The following is a 17,299-nucleotide window of genomic DNA, read 5'->3' as shown; positions in this document are numbered from 1 at the left end:
CATATGTGGACATTAGATCAAGGGCAAACACAACAAGGGGATTGGACTATGAGCACATGATAAAAGCGAGAGCACACAAGGAAGGGGTGAGGATAGGGAAGACACCTAAAAAACTAGCTAGCATTTGTTGCCCTTAACGCAGAGAAACTAAAGCAGATACCTTAAAGCAACTGAGGCCAATAGGAAAAGGGGAACAGGTACTAGAGAAAAGGTTAGATCAAAAAGAATTAACCTAGAAGGTGACACCCACGCACAGGAAATCAATGTGAGTCAATGCCCTGTATAGCCATCCTTATCTCAACCAGCAAAAACCCTTGGTCCTTCCTGTTATTGCTTATACTCTCTCTACAACAAAATTAGAAATAAGGGCAAAATAGTCTCTGCTGGGTATTGGGGAGGGGAGGGAGAGGGCGGAGTGGGTGGTAAGGGAGGGGGTGGGGGCAGGGGGGAGAAATGAACCAAGCCTTGTATACACATATGAATAATAAAAGAAAAATGAAAAAAAAAAAGAATCAGTAAGAAACAAAAATAAATAAATAAATAAAGTTAACACTAATGTGACTTAGAAAAAAAAATACTCAATCTATAATACCAATGTATTTCCATAATGCATCATACACAGAAGGAAAAATTTGTAACACACAAGCTACAAAGACAATGTAACAAAATAAAAGAAAGATTGAGTCCATCTTCTCTAGAAAGTGCTGCTATGAAAGCTGAGACTCTGTTTTAGTTTCTGTCTAAATCCTTCTAAGACAACTGATACACTTAATAAATATATGACCAATGGATGGATGCTTAGATGAGGAGATGGATGAGTAAATAATGTAATGGATGAATGGACTAGATGGATGGGTGGGTGGGCTGAATGAGAAGATCTGAAAAACTGCAGGTTGTCATTAGGTTGGTAGAAATTTAAAAGTGGCTACAAAACAAAGACCTTCCGAAAGGATGCATCTGAGATCCCTTTTGGGATCTTTCGTGGAACAAGGAGAGAGGGAGATAATTTTATGTGCTCTCTCACATTCTTAACAAATATTCTAAATTATCTAGTGCTAGTTTTCTTCCTTCCAATGAATAACAGCCTCAATAAGATCCTCAGGAGCCATGCTTCCATTATGGAATGTAGCTTAAATAGCCCACCAAAGAGTTAGGATTAAAGTAGGGTAGAAGTGAGAGGACAAGTTCCATTCACCTGAACTAAGACTACCAGAAGGTATGGACTGAGAAATAACCAAAACCATCATCTTTTATAGCATGGTAGTACTTATTTTGGATTTTGCATACTTTTCATAGCTGGCTTGAAAATATTCCCATTCTTTAGGATTCATCCATGTCTCTTTTCCATCTAGTCCTCTGGGTAACAATGTCACTGAAGCTTAACAAAGCTAAAAGGTATCATTTATTTTCCTGAAAAGCTGAGGATCCTAAGAAGCTTCTTTTGCCCTTGAAACTCCAAATTCTTTTTTTAAACTCCAGAAGAATGTCTCCTAATTTTGAAACTCAAATGATAAGATCATAAATAAATGGCAACCTCCCACTAAAGACTGGGAAACTATGACCTTGGATATTCTACTTCCTTCCTTCTAGCATGATCTTGTCCCCAGTAGAGAAGAGATCTGTCTCAGTTCATTTTTAAAATATGAATTTTTTCCTCCCAGTGGTCATGGATAGCATAAATTGCTATTAGCCATGACAAAGACAGATAACCTGCCCTACAGGAGAGAGATAGCAGAAAGTCTGAACTCACTGTCATTTTCCTACAGCTTGAAGATCTCCAGCTGTCTATAATGCATCTCAAAATTTCATCCTGATAGAAAGCTTGTTTTGAATAAAGTGAAGTAAAATATCATTTTTCTCTTTAAAAATCTTCTGGTTGCCATGAGTTCTAAGTAAAGGATAGTGTCTGCCTCTCAAACTCAACAGAACCAGAACAGGAAAACGCTCACCTCTACTCCTCCCTTCCATTCTGGCCCTGACCCTTCATTGTCAGTCCATGTTTCTTGGTGGGAGCTTCTGGTCCCACATTCTTCATTAGTACATAAAAACAAACTAATGGTTTGAAGATAAGAGTGGCTGCAGTCCAGACACGTAAGAACAAGCATTATGTTAGGCCATGACACTGCCTGCCATAAGTAGGGAGGAAGTCCAGGTGATACGGAGCACAAAGGAGACTCAACCTTGGTCCCAAACTAGGTTAAGACAAAATAGTTTCCTTCAGACTGATTCAGGAACATTTGTAAACTAAGCATTTACCTTCTAATCCTGGGTGTGCATACAGTACATTTGTGAAATAAATCGCAAAGCTCCACCACTGACCCTTGAGTAATGGAAGATTGCTCCGAGGGGAGGTAAGTCCCACGGTGGCTGCCTCAGAGGAGCTGTCACTGCCATCTCATGATTAAAATGCCATCAGAGTTCCCACTAAAGTGGCTGTTGGAGTTGAGCTAAAACCCAAGTGCTCAAAGTAGCAGAGGCAGGCCCTGTACTCATCAAATACATTTACTTTCTTCTGGGGCACTCAGCTAAGGTGTTGTATTAGTTTTTGAGGGCGACCATAACAAAATACCACAGATCGAGTGACTTAAATAAGACAAATTTATATTCTCACAGTTCTGCGGCCAAGGAGTCCAAGTTCAAGGTACCTGCAAGGCTGACTGTCTTGAGGCTCCCTCCTTGGCTGACAGTTGGCTGCCGTGTTTCTGCCCTTCACATGGTTGTCCCTTTGTGCACAAGCACCTTTGCTGTCTTTTTACGTGTCTTAATTTCCTCTTCTTATAAGGACACAAGTCAGATTGGATTAAGGTCACCCTTATAGCTTATTTTAACTCACTCATCTCTTTAAAGGCCTCATCTCCAAACACTGTCCCATGCTGAGAATGAGAGCTTCAGCCTTCGAGTTTGTGGAGGACACAGCTCAACAACTGCATTTCTCAGACTTGCAGTTAAGAATGTTCACATGCCTGAATCCCAGCCCATGGGAGGGGGCAGAAGTGGTATGTGCCTCCTTGAGACCAAGCCTGGGAATTGTCCTGCACCATCCTCCATGCTCTGTCACCCGCTGTCTGAGCCCAGTGAATGACTCCAAGACCCAAGAAAACTGCAGGGCCACTGACTGGAAGGAACCTGGGTCCCTGACTTACTGCAGACTCCTAACTCTCCATCCAGGATCCTTCAATACATGGGGACAGACCAAGCTGCCAAGATCTGGGGGATGTTTGGTATGGCTGGTAGTCTATCCTGATCATAATACGCCCAGCTCATCAACCAATAGTCTTTCCATCACACATCAAGGGTAAGCAAATTTTACCTACGAGGAGAAACACAATGATAGATTGACATCAACTCAAGTCAATGAAAAATCCAGATGCCCTGCAGAAAAATGAGGAGAAAATGTAACTTTTACATCGTAGGGTGCCAGACTTCTCAATACACAAGCTCCCTAGAGTCTCCTCTGACTTTTAGAGTCCCGTGTGGTATGCTGGCCCCTCTTCCTTACAAAGACTAATGACTGGGAGAGAGAGGGAAGGTATAAATGGTAATGATCCCTTTCTTATTTAAACAGGCTATTTTTCTTCCCAACAAATACATTTTTTTTATCAGCTCAAATATCCCCCTTTGATAGAAACCTGAAAATAATTAGCCTTAATAGCTCTGCTGTGAATAATGCTGCACAAGAAGGAGGTAGATGTTAATAGGAACCTTCCACTCCAAAACTAAGTCACCCTCTTGGCCCCCTTCCCCCCCAAAAGAAATGTAACAAGAAAAAGATTATAGGCTTACAGCCACTCGGGAAGAAATGTATATTTGAAATAAATGCATGAAATCCTTTAAAAACAGCACACACTGAAAACTTCATATTTAGTTTGATTTGCTTTCCAAATCACACAGACTGCACAGTTGCATACAGTCTTTAAACAAGTACAACCCCTGAGAAGTGTGGATAGATTTAAGAGAAATAAAAGCAAGATCAGCCAGCTTATAATCTTCTTTTCTCTTTTTTCCTCCCCAAAGCTGCATTAAATTGCCTATTGAGAACAATAACATATTTGTGCTTTTATAGGTAGAATGATTGGTATTATGCAAAGATTTGGCTAACAGTCTAAAGGCACATTCACACTGATCAGGACTGCATGCTGTTAATAATTTTCGGGATGCTCTAGGGAACCCGTAATTCCCTAGGACTACAACTTAGCAGGTCAATGCATGCTTTGTAGGAGTTCCTACAGATTCTAAGTCTTTCTTCCAGAACTATCCCAACCAATAAGATTCCAGGAAACTCCTTCCAAAGACTGTCTTGGAAATGTTCAATGTCCCTTACATCCCACATTTTGTCTGGCCTGGGTAGATACAATGTCTCACCCAGAATCTATTTCCAACTTGAAAAATGGCACCTTAGAATTCTTGTATAGAGCCTAAAACGGTTCACATGGCATACCTTGTGATCCAGCAAGCCCAGCCATGGAAAATTATCCAAGAAAAGTAATGGAGTCACACACAAACACAAACACTGACACACAACTAACAGTATTTCATACATATGGTTAAAATCCAGAAATGGTGTGGTAATTGATGGAACTTAAATTTACTTTGATGGAGAATTGCACAGTGCACAAAAAGACTAAATTTGAGGAATACAAAATAAACACTTAAAAAAATTAGGTAAAAAAAGTAGAGTGCCAAATAGGTAAAAGGCATAAAGTTTGTACCAGAACACAGTAAAATGAAAAGTCATAGAGTTATCATGTAGGGAGTATAAGTGAATAATTTTCTTGGTTAATTTGACTAAATGGGATAATAACATTATTTAAAAACATATAAAAATAAAATAAAATGAAATGATCCTTTGGCCTTTTCATCTTTGATTACCACAGATATATCTGAGATTCAAAGGCAAGCTCAAATATAACTCACAATTCCCATTTTAGGAGGTTCAGGAATTCCTCCCTGTGGAAGTGTGTGGAGGGCGGTGATGGTAGCTGCATGGACAAACACAACTGGCCACTGAGGCCAACCGTTTCATATGAGCGGGTGAAGAAGCAGGTTACATGTAGAAATATGAGGCTTGGGAAGCCCTGCATCAGAGAAGCTCCACAGAGAGAGCAGCTGACACACTCACGCAGCAGCAGAAGCACTAAAGTCTCTTTTGTGGTAAGGCATTGCAGCTTACAAACATGGTTCCCATTTGCTATGAACTGGAAATTTAAAGGCAAGAAGCAGCAGTGCTGTACACTTCACTTCCATCTCTGGAAAAAGCAAGGTGACAACAGTCACCAGGGCACACCCATTCCCTGAACCAAGTCCTTCTGCCATTTCTGTCATGCCATTTTTTTTCCGTCCATAGATAATTTTATTTTTATTTACTTATTTTTTTTAAATTCCTTTATTCATATGTGCATACAATGATTGGGTCATTACTCCCCTCTTCCCCCCACCCCCTTCCTTTCCCCTGGCCCCCTCCTTCTCCCCGCCATCCCCTCGCTACCAGGCAGATACTGTTTTGCCCTTATCTCTAATTTTGTTGAAGAGAGAGTATAAATATTAATAAGGAGGACCAGGGATTTTTGCTAGTTTCTGTCATGCCATTGAGAGATGAATAAGGCACGTAGCTTCTAACTCACTCTCCATGAAGCTGACACTGATGTTTGAAAAGAGCTGTGGGGCACTCCTAGACTCGTAACAGCCAATTGCTGCCAAAGAACCTGAAGACCTACCCTAAATTACTTTTTCATTCAAAAAATGTTTTTAAAGAATTGATTTTCTTTCCTGAGCACCTATTATGTGCCAGGCTCTGTGTCAGATAGTTTTATTATTATTATTATTATTACCCAAATCTACCTGGCAGTTGTTGCTATCTTCATGACACAGCTGGGAGAAGTTAGAGACGTGGAATGACTTGCCCAAGGTCACCTTCAAGTAGTAGAAAGGGATTAGAATACAAATCTTTGCACTCCTTGTCCAGGGCTCTCAACACAACTTTTCTGCCTCTTGCACACAGTCAGGGGAACCAAGCATGAACAGTTTTTGCGCAGGGGCTATAATTAGTTGTCTGGTCCCAGTTGCTTGCAGGGTAAACAACGTCTGATAAACCCACAATGCTGTAAGTATTTATTACATTGCAACCCAGCTGCCAACTGTCTAACCATTTTAATAAAAAGCTATTTTCTAAGGTTTATGTTTTATTGCATGTATGACTCCCTTATTGGTTAGCATTTTGGAGTTGTGGAAAAGGTTATGAATTTAGAAACTGGCTGCATTCATATCATATTTAAAACTTAATGCTATTTTATTAAAGACATATGGGCCTCCAAAGTACACATATTAAATGTCATGTAAGAAAAGTAGCAGTTTAAATCATGGTCAAATTCATTTTTGACGTGACTCCTGAGGCTTCCCAAGATCTGAACTATTTCTTTGTAAATCTGGCAGTTTAACCACACTCATAAATCACTTTCAAAGCATATTATTTCTTAATTTTACTGCATTAGAGAGCGTTTGGCCTACACAGTGAACTGTTTGTAGCAGTTATGTGAACAAAGTTGCACATTTAGTCACATAATGTGTAAAGGAAGAGGGAGGAAAAGCAAAGAAGGAAACCCTTTTCATTCTCGGGACTGTTTTACCCCCGTGTGCATTTTTTCCTCACCAAACACAATTCACAGTGTTCAGCATTGGCCTCTCTCATCTAAGAGTATACAAGCTGCAAGTTAGTGTGGAAGGTTTTCTGAACACAAGAAATTAATCATTTTTAATTCATTTTTTTTCCAAAACAGCCCATGACTAAAAATTAGACTGTGCAAAAGTTAGACTTCTTTTTACACAGTATATTGAATGGATTTTTTTTTTCTAATGTAGCTTTGGTTATTTTCTAATTACCCTGAGATCTAATATCTCAACCTTGGGTTTCAAAGCCCTTCTAATGATGAGATAATATTCTCTGGACATATGTAACAAGCCCCCAGACCTCACTCCTCAGCTCCTTCCACTCTACTTTGTGACAGAAGGGCTGATCCCAATGACAAATTCCAGGATCTAAACATCAGCCTTGCCTTCCAGAGTCACCAAGGGAGTTGGAGGAGGATTAAGAAAGTTGAGTCTGAGGTCACCCAAATGAAAGAGCTGAAGGGTTTATTTTTGCATCAGCTATCTTTCTCCCAAGCTGGGACCTATGCAGAGACTTCCCCACAGCTGTCCTGTGTGTGCTCAGAGCTGTGCCCCACTGTCCTGTTCGCGTCAGTGACCATGGAGCCTCCTCTGTCATCCACATTTCACTGACCCCTCTTGTGCCTCCTTTGGCTCTGTATCCCTCCCTCCACTATTACAACCGAACAAAAGGCCTCGTACTATGTCAGGAGACCCCCAAATTCAGGGGACCATGACTCTCTAGGATGTACACATGGCCTCATATCTCCTCTCATATTCCTTCAAATGTTGTACACAGGAAGTAGATGCTCAGCAAAAGCCTTAGAGTTCATTGAAGTGTAAATCTCAGAAAATTCAGTGAAGACATCAGGAATGTGGGGTAATTCCCTTTGTTAATGACAGAACTGTGTCCTCCCAAATTCATATGTAAAAGCCGTAGAGCCCTTACCCCCATCCCCATCTTGTGTGACTATCTGGAGACAGAGCCTTTAGGGAGTAATTAAGGTTAAATGGGGCCCTGATCCAGAAAGATTCGTATTTCTTTCCTTCCACCTCTCTCTCCTTTCTCCACTATAAGAACAGGACATAGCAAGAAGGTATAGACCAGGAAGTGGGCAAGCACCAGAACCTAGCCATGCTGCCACTTTGGCTAGAATTCTAGCACTGTGAGAAAATAAATTCATATTGTTTAAGTCTCTTTGGTCTACGGCATTTTGTTATAGCAGCCTGATCTGACTAATACACACTCCACCTTCCACCCCAAGCCTTCCCTGTGTTCACTCAAACTGATGACACAACAATGCCACAAAGACAGGGCTGTTTCAAAACTGCATGGCTAACAGTGTTAGCTGCCCATCCCACATATCAAAGATAGTGTCAGCTCCTTCCACACATTATCTCATGTAATCCTCATGATAGACTTGGAAAGAAGCACTGTTGTCCCTGGAAAATGGATGACAGAAGGTACAAGTTCAACCTGTATCCAAATCTAAATGTAATCCTGAAACTCAGCGTGGGCCCAGCCCCCATATAGAACAGCAAATCCAACAGTGACCAATGAACAAATTAAGAGTGGTAGGTTTTACATGATGTACAACTGCCACAATAAATTCATATTTTAAACCTTCCAAAAAGAACAGCTGGAAGCAACTGTTTGAATCATGTCAAGAACAAAAATAAAGTTTGGGCAGAGGGGAAGAATGAATAAAAATGGGCCAAATAAAACATGGGACAGGTCACCCAGCCAGATAGCTTCTGAGACAATCCAAAATGCCGAACAAAAAAGCAAGAGGTGACTCACTTGGAAATTTCACTCATGAGTTAAAAGCTTCATTAAGTGGAGGCTCCACTTAAAATTCTCCACTTCAAAAAAAAAAACAGCTTTGGAGCCTAGACAACATTAGTTCACTGTTGAAAAGAAATAATGAGTTCTAATTCAGGTAATGTAGCTCAAAATTTACTGCCATATTTTAAAATGCATATGAAAAATAAAATTATCCTAAAATGTCCTTGGTGAAAAGGCTGAGCATAATTGCTATCACTGACAATGGCACTGAACTTAGCTAAATTAACATCAAAGGGAGTCCCAATTACAGAGCATCTGTGCATTATTGATGGTGCCCTGTCTGTTCATCTAAGACACTCTACTGTAAAGAGCAGAAAAGCAAATAAAAGAGATAATTGTACCACCAGCCTTTGGGGATCCCAAGGGCAGATCTGCCCTATCAGACTTGTGAAATGCCACTTGTCCTGGTCAGAGTGATAAAGGGGATGAATTTGCAGTTGGGGAGTATACATGGGCCCCCAAGGTAAGTTGCAGTGACCACAGGTAAGCAAAACAATGGAGAGACAAAAATCACTTCCTAGAGAGTTGTGACAAACTTGCAAGCCAGATCCAACGGCTGTTCATGAACTTGGATGTCACAGGATGTTTTACAAGGAGAAACAGACATGAAACAGGTTCTTGTTACTCCTCCAGGTACTCTGGGATGAAGGGCATCTCCAGGGATAGAGGTAATTTTTTTAAATGAGAAAAAGCTTTCTTCTGAGTATCTGCCCCCACAATGAGCCTACTGTTTAAAAAAGGAACAGCCATCACCTGAGCTCTTATGGCATACTGGTATTTACCTGGCACATACCTTTTTGATACTCTCTCAAATGATACCCTGAAAAGTCACAAATTTGCCACATTTAGACAAACATAATATCCTGAAAAATCACACACTGGCCACATTCAGAATGATATGCTTTTCCTCTAGTGGCCTGGCATCTGTGTGGTTGACCACTGGCCCATGTATTCTGTAGGCTTCCCTGCCATATTGGATGTCTGACTGGCCATATTTTCAGTTCCCACAATATAATGTTTCCATGGACTCAAAGGGATTTTCCAAGCAAGGCAAAGCTCCATGGAGCTGAGAATCCAGAAAGAGAAACAGCAAAACACTGGTACAATGCCATCATGATCTTCCCATCACTCATACAGAAGTCACTGTCCTTTTTTCTCTGTTAGTACACAAGTTGCCCCTGCATTTCCACCCTAGTCTTCCTCAACTCTTGATGGAATCGTGTGGATAGGGTGGGTGCTGGAGAAAAGAATGTTATGGAAGAGGTATTGCTCAAGTTCACTGGTGTACCTGTTGCTGAAGAGAAATTCCCTACGTGTCCCAAAGCTGCAACAGAACCTGGAGTGATGTTAGTTTTAAGTATGAGTAAACTTTAAATCAGTTCCTCGACTTGATTCTCGATGAATTTCTTAAGAAATTCCCTTCTTCCTCTTCTTTTTCCTTTCAAGCTTAACTTTTAGAAATAATAAAAAGAACATAGATTGCAAAAGCAAAATACCCAAAACCCTTTTCTGAAGTGGATCAAGGAAACACCAAGCTGGTACTATGCAGATTACAGACAAAATCAGCTCTTTAGCCTTCAGCTCAGACATTACCAGCAATCACATGAATGAGAACTTTCCATGGCCCAGTAAAAATGCCTTAAATTTACTCCTTCAAACAATAACTGATCCCATAAGAGATATCAAATGACATTTGGGAGCATTGTGGGGTCACTGCTAGGAGAGTCACTACAGGATTTCTGATGCCACTGGCATCTGGACCATCATTACCACCAGACTCCTTCACTACAGTCCCAGAGAGAGGGATCTCAGACACAGCTTTTTGACCACAGTGGCAACCTGAACACCAATACCAGACCAAGTGCTCTGAATGCCAGGGTTGCCTCAGGCCAGCAGCTATAGTTCTATAGATTTTTAAAGCAGCAGGGCACCCTCTCCACACAGAGTACTACTGTTCTCTCTCCCAAATACCCAGGGATCCAAACACAGAACTGTCCAGACTCTCTCCCCACTTCAAACCCTGAGAGTCCTCCTCACTGTCACGGAAAATTACAAACATGGCCTAACATACAGAGAACTCCACAGCCTGGCTCCTGAGTCTCTACCTAATTCATACATGTCACTAACATGACTTAAGGAAAGAAGCCAAAGGTCAAAAATTGGCAATTACAAAGCTCCCTTTGGCTTTCTTGGTCTTCCTGTTCTATTGCCCCACCTCCTATCCATGCTTTGTTAATGAAATTTAAGTTACATAATAGATAGAGCACAAGGTTTGAAGTTGGCTGTTTTCCCTAAAGTAAGGTATATAAGGAAAAAAGGCATGAGCTTTGGGGCCTGGGCAGACCATGATTCTACCTTGCTCTATGATTTTAGGCAGTGTATATAATTTCTCTCTCCTCATTTGTAAATTCAAAGCCAGGGAGAGAATTAGAGGTAAAATTATTAAGTAGCAGGCTGGGGATGTAAGTTAGTGGTAGAGCACTTGTCTAGAATGTGCAAGGTCCCAGCACTACAAAAAAAATCATTGAGTAGGTGGCATAATATCCAGTAGACAGTGAAAACTTCATGCATGCTAGGTGTTCTTTTATTTAAAACCAGAGAAGTTTCTATGCATATACCAGTGTAACTAGGCAGCCAACTGACCGTTAGCTGGTCTTGCTATCCTAACTGAGCATCCACAAAGCATATAGGAGTTAGTGCTGTGACACCAACAGCTGCCATCAACCTTAGTGGACCCAAGTTGTATCCTAGTGCAGAACTCAGGTTTAGGTGGCCAGGGAAGCATCAGAGGGTAGGTGTATGGAAGGGAAGGTCTGCCCACATAACAGTCAGGTTTCTGCAGCCATGCAACTTCTCAAAGTCCTGGTAACTTACAACAAGGATTTCTTTATTGTGCAGAGGTCCGTGGTTGACTAGAGTAGTTTGGCTTCAGGTTTTAGGTCAGGTTCAAGCCTTCTCAATGTACCTCTCATGTTTTCATAGCAAATGGCAGATATGTGAGAGCAGTGAGTAGAAACACATGGTACTTCATAAGGTCCTGGCCTAGAATTGGTATGCTGTCACTTCCACTCACATCCCATTGGTCAAAGCATTATGTAGCCAAGGCCAAGGTCTGTAGGATGGGGAAGTATATTCCTCTCTTACAGGAGGAGTCATTGGAAGGACAGAGGGAAAGATCCAATTTTGAACAAATAATGCAATCTGCCATTCTTCTCCAATTGTTGGGTTTCAGAAGCTGGACAAAGTTTCATAGGGCTCTCCATTTTATTTCCCATCCTTAAAAAGTGCTACTTACTTCCATGATGCTCTTGATAAAGGTTTGTTCAAATACCTTTGGATAAAAGTCTGTATTTGGGAGGCCAGAAAGAGGGAAAGTATGAGGCAGGCTGCTGAGGTGCTGTGAAAGCCAATGGCACCATCAGAAACATGATAGCTCCATGGCCATTGGGCTTCATGAAGAATGGCCTCTACTATGTGCTCAGCACCTGGTGAGGCCCCAGGGGCTTCTGGGAGTGTCTCTCAGAGGCTTCCAGCAGCACCTGCATTCTGCGTCACTTCCTTTCTGTCTGTTGTGGATTTCGACTCTCCATTCACAGGACTCTAGAAACACGATATTCCTGTCACAGTCTATTTTGATTTCAGAATTGCTACCCAAATGCAAGGCTACAGAAATTGCTTCCAAAGAACAATACTTTGAAAGCATTTACTCAAGACAAGAGATGCCATAATGTGAAAAAACAGAGAAATATAAAATCCTTCAATGACTCCTCCTCAAATAAATGTGACAAACTGTGAAGTCAGGAGTAAGGATGAAAAATAAACAAACTGTAAATGTTTGGCTTCCAGAGCTGTTTCTAAACATATCGCCTAAGCATTTTCCAAAAAAGAAATTAAAATTTTTTTTCCTTTTCAAAACTTACTATAAAATAACTGAAAATAGACCAAAAAAAAAAAAATCTGTACACAAACAGAAAAGACCCACAGAACACTAAAATATTCAGGTAGTTAGAAATATCCAGAAAATCAACCAACATTCCCAGTTTTCTGAATGTTTGGCACTACAGAGAGAACTCTGAACATATATTGGCTAATTGCCTATATAACTGCATGTACTTATGATTTATAATACTTATTTACAGGTAGGCCTTAGCTTTATATAAAATAGAGAGTAAACGTTAGTAATTGTTATAAATCTAGAAGTTGTTTCTGATAACCTTTTATATATTTGCACTTGGGCTATGTAGGGTAACAGAAAATATCAAAGACATGACTTGTTTTAGAACAAGGTAGCAGTTGGTAAAGCACTAGGTTAGGTATAAAAAGTGAACTAAAAATTAAGTGAACCAAGCTAGTTCCTAGGCAATGCTCCTTTAGGGTGCAGATAAAAAAAACACAATAGCAGCTAAAAGAGAAAAATCTCATTTTAGCTACACACAGACCTGTAGTGGCCCTAACATGTTTTTGGAGAAAAGCTACTTCTTAATTTTTAAAAGTTCTACTATATGGTAGGTTGGTACTGAGAAGAGGAGGACTCAGGGAACACCCTCAGTGATAGGGAACAGTAGCTTTATATCACACCCTTGTTCCCCCATAAGCGCTACCCAATGGAAAAGCCAAGGTACAGGGATCATGGCAGCCATAGGTCTTCCCATTAAAAATAATCCCCAGGCAAATCCTTTTGGAAAATGAACATGTAACCCAGAATCTATGTTTTCTGCCACTGCACAAGTTCAGCTTGTCACATTTTCTGAAGGTGATGGTCTGTTTCCTGCTTTTACAGATGATCATGTTGAACCGATTAAAAAACGGACAAGCTTCTTTTAGTATTATGCTATAGGTCTATAACTTCTGCTATAGGCCAGTTATGTGAGAACAAACCATACAGGCCAAGTTCCCACCCTGTGCAGCTGAAATCCCAGTGAATGGGCAATTTCCTCATCCCGACAAGAAGCTGTATTCCCTGTAATTCCACTTCCTGTCTTCATCCTACATTGCCTTTTTCATGGAAACCCCAACACAGATTCAGATGGAAGAAACTAAAGGTGTTCACAGAGGTTAGGATCTAACTACAAATGTCAGGAGCAGGACTGTGCAGTATGGTCATGGGAGAAGGTGATCCAAGGACCCAAGACACTGTCAACTTTCAATTAAAGGATGGGAATGAAAAAGATTTCCAATAGGGGCATGTACTCTGAAGTTTATTCCATTAACACATCATATCTTCCTTTCTCCTTCTCTCCTTCTCTCCTTCCCTCCTACTCTCCCTCTCTCCCCTCCTCTCCTTTCATCTCCTCCCTCTCTCTCTCTTACCACACTATAGCTCACCCTTCCAAATACCTAAATTTATATTCACACAAATACACAAGCTATGCAAAATTTCACAAATATATAAGCCACACATTATGGGGAATGACGTATGCCCACTTGAAGGAATGCATGACATAGTTTCAAGGACTTATCAATACTCTGTTAAAGAACATATCTATTAACACACCTTAACTCCAAGGGAATGGTCACACATGTCAAAACACTTTCTAATATAGGTTGTGCTGCTCAGTGCAGTGCCCCAATGGCTGCTTTCCCCATGGTTTCTCTAAGGTTCTGAAGATTAAACAGTTGGTAGCCAAATTTGTATACGTGCCTATAAACAACAGGCCTTGACTTTAAATAATTATGTCAAAGAAATGACAATTGTGCTCTTTGCCAGAACAGGGATGAATAATTACAAAGCCAGGACATAATTAAGCAATTCTGACTGCTGGGATTTCCAGCTGTCTCTCTGATGTGTGAGGCTGGTGTGCCACCACACACACCCTCCTGGACTCCTTTGATCTACATTTCCAAGTGCAGTGAGGGGGTTCACAGTCTGGTTATTATAGAAGTTTTTCATTGGTGGACTCAACCTTCTCTGTATCCAGCTTGATGCTCTCTGTACTGACAATGGAATGATTCAATGGCCAAATTTGACAACAATATGTATTTTCTTTGAAATTCTGGGAAATGAGCAATCCTAGCTGTTGCAGATCCATTAACTGTTAACACACACATGCTCACACACAAACACATACATACACACAGATTGGAAGAGCCCATTGTAACATTAGCTATCACCTCCTAACGAATGACAGCATCTTTCTGAGGGATAATCAGAGCTCAGACAGAAGGCAGCATTGAAACAACAGAAGCCAAAAGACAAAAACAGAGGGAAAATGTGTCATCATGAGAGAGAACTCACACTTGAGTGCCAGGGCCTCCCAGGTACCAAATCAAACCTCTGTGACATGAGGGTTGATTAGTTCCTGGCTGATTTTGCATTTGCATCAGCCGAGAACACCCAAACTGCTGGTTCCCCACCTCCAAGGCAAGGGCTGTGATTGGAGAGGTATTTTCCATTCTCCCAAATACTTTATGTCAGGAATAAAATGAAAACAGCTCCCCAAATCACAGCCTCCTTGATCATCCATCAGAGCATTCTGCTGAATAAGCACAACAGGCCACTGCCACCTTGGAAAGGACAGAAGCCAACTTGAGACTCTGGTTCTGTTATGAAAAATAGGTCTTCACCAACTGTATGTGGCAAAGCATCGGCAATGCACGGGAAGGAAATGCTCTCCACTTAGAAGCCGAGTCCAGGTATACACATACCTCCCAGAACACACATACATATGTATACACAGAGACAGAAAGCATATATACACACCTGCATGGGAACAAACATAAGTCTGTATACACTGTGAACAGGTGAGAACCAGCCTTTTGAATACCAGTTTCTTAATTCAGCAAAGAGCTCATTTAGCCTCTTTCTGCAAGAAAAATACTATGTCTCTGAAAACAACAGACATAAATGGGAATTGCCTGCCATTCAAAAGACAAATAGTTTGATACAAAACCAATAACACTCTAGAATTCTCCTGTGTTCTTACAAGTTCATAGCATAAATAAAACACCTAACCAGAGACCCAAGACCTTTGGTTCTGGTCCCAATTGTCCCTCATCAGAACTGATAAGGGCCTTAGGCAACTGTGCCCTCCCCCAGTTCTCTCATCCACAAAACAAGAGCAAATGATTTCTGAAGTCTTCTCTAGTTTGAGAATCAGGTGACTCCACAAAGAGAGAACCAAAGCTCCCTATGTTTTGTTGGAGTATTTTTTTCTCTCTCCTCAAATAATTAATGGACATTTTAAAGCTTAATACAGTTAGTAAGGATATTAGAGTCAATCACACAAACACAAGCTAATTCTATAATTGATTGGAAGCTAATTGGAAACTCTGAAGAACACTTCTGCTGATGTTGCTAATAACTTAGACAAACAGCTAATGGTGTGTGGGGGGTGGGGGGTGGGGGGCTGAAGGAGCTATTTCCGGTCACTTTCAAAGGCAAGTGAGCGTTCCAATTTCCTCCATCTCTAGTCATCAGAGCAATTCTACTTTCACCTGTTTTTTGGTGAGACTTTATTTGAATGATGACATTCATGAGGAAAACATTTAGCTCACTGCTCCAGAGTTAAGAAAGCAGAGTGAGAAGAACATAAACTCCATGGTTAGACAGGCACAAGGGAAGAACTCCAGTTCTGAGTATTCCCAGCCACATATACTCAGGCAGTACAATGAACTTCTCTGTGCTGACTTACCTCATTTGTACAATGAGACAATAATCCCTTCCCTCTGCCTTATAGCGTTATGAGAGGATTCACTAATCTATAGGCTAAGAACATTTGGGACAGTGGTAGGCACGTACTGAGTATCCAGTCCACATAGAATGGACATTGTACTTATTACTCCTTCAGATTTCAATGACAATATGGAGCTTCCCGTAACAAAAGCAAATGAGAGCAGGATAAATACTAATCTATCTGCATCATATATACATGAAGGTGGGAAATGTAGGATGAGCAGGTTCTAAGCCAAGAGATTACAAAGAGTTCATTTGTAGTTATTTTTCTGAGTTTGGGAGGTGTCAGCGGTCTCTGGAATCCTTTCACAAAGAAAGAAATGAAATGAAAAGAAAAAAAGGACAATAAATAAATTCTTCCATTTGAACAAAATTACAAAAGCTGAAATAACTAAAGGCAGTCATGTGTAGTATGTCAAATCTGTGTCCCAATAAGGAGAACTGTTAACACTTTAATAGCTACTCAATGAGTCACTCAATTTCTCATATGCTAAAATAGGTAACAATACATTTATCTGCCAACATAATACCCTCCATATATATATTTCTACAACTGTTAGCAATTTTATTCAGCATAACAGAAATCAGTTACACCTCATGGATTCAGGGAAAGAAAGTGGCCTGAGGTCTGTTGCCAACTGAGCAACCTGATGGAAGAGGTTTTATTACTCCACTCTGCTTTGGATTTGCTTGGGTTTTTTTTTTTTTTTTTGTCTTTTCTCCCCTTAATCACTGCCAATGCATGTACAGAGGGCTATAAGTCACTGAGTGAGGACAAACTAGACCTCTAGGAAGACCTCATTAATATCCAATCCTGTTTCATGTTTGGCCAAGATTATATCTATTCATGAAACCCTAGCATAAGATTCTACCTCCATTCTAAATGCAAGGACATCCCCCATGTTCTGAAGAGTAAACATTGGTATGAGATATAAATCCCTCATGAAGCCTCACCTTGGGCTTCACCACCTTCATGAAGGCCCCTCTGACCAATGCCTCCTCTCGTTCTTGTCTGGTTACTTTCCGGGCATCCAGGAACTTCAAGTTGGGAAGTTTGTACAGAACAAAACATCTGGAAGAAAAGAGTCAGAAATAACTCAGGAAGGTTGGGATCAGCCTCAAAGATCCAGGCAATTTGT

At 40.7% G+C, this 17,299-nt stretch overlaps 1 protein-coding gene across 11 annotated transcripts in view; it reads right to left on the bottom strand.

Annotated features, from left to right (window-relative positions):
- Window positions 1–17,299, bottom strand: part of Lrmda (leucine rich melanocyte differentiation associated) — a 1,025,409-nt gene that overhangs the window by 413,380 nt on the left and 594,730 nt on the right. For 9 of the 11 annotated variants that reach the window (XR_012449754.1, XR_012449755.1, XR_012449756.1 and 6 more), the window contains one exon: window positions 17,115–17,232. The exons of the other annotated variants lie outside the window; for them this stretch is intronic. Coding sequence is in view for 6 of the 9 variants with exons in the window: in XM_074079225.1 (XP_073935326.1) it covers window positions 17,115–17,232 (118 nt within the window). In the remaining 3 variants the exon portion in view is untranslated. The remainder of the gene's footprint in view (window positions 1–17,114; window positions 17,233–17,299) is intronic. 11 annotated transcript variants of the gene reach the window in all.

The sequence above is a fragment of the Castor canadensis genome, chromosome 7, assembly GCF_047511655.1.
Source record: "Castor canadensis chromosome 7, mCasCan1.hap1v2, whole genome shotgun sequence".
NCBI classification, from domain to species: domain Eukaryota; kingdom Metazoa; phylum Chordata; class Mammalia; order Rodentia; family Castoridae; genus Castor; species Castor canadensis.
This window is presented reverse-complemented; position numbering and strand designations above follow the sequence as displayed.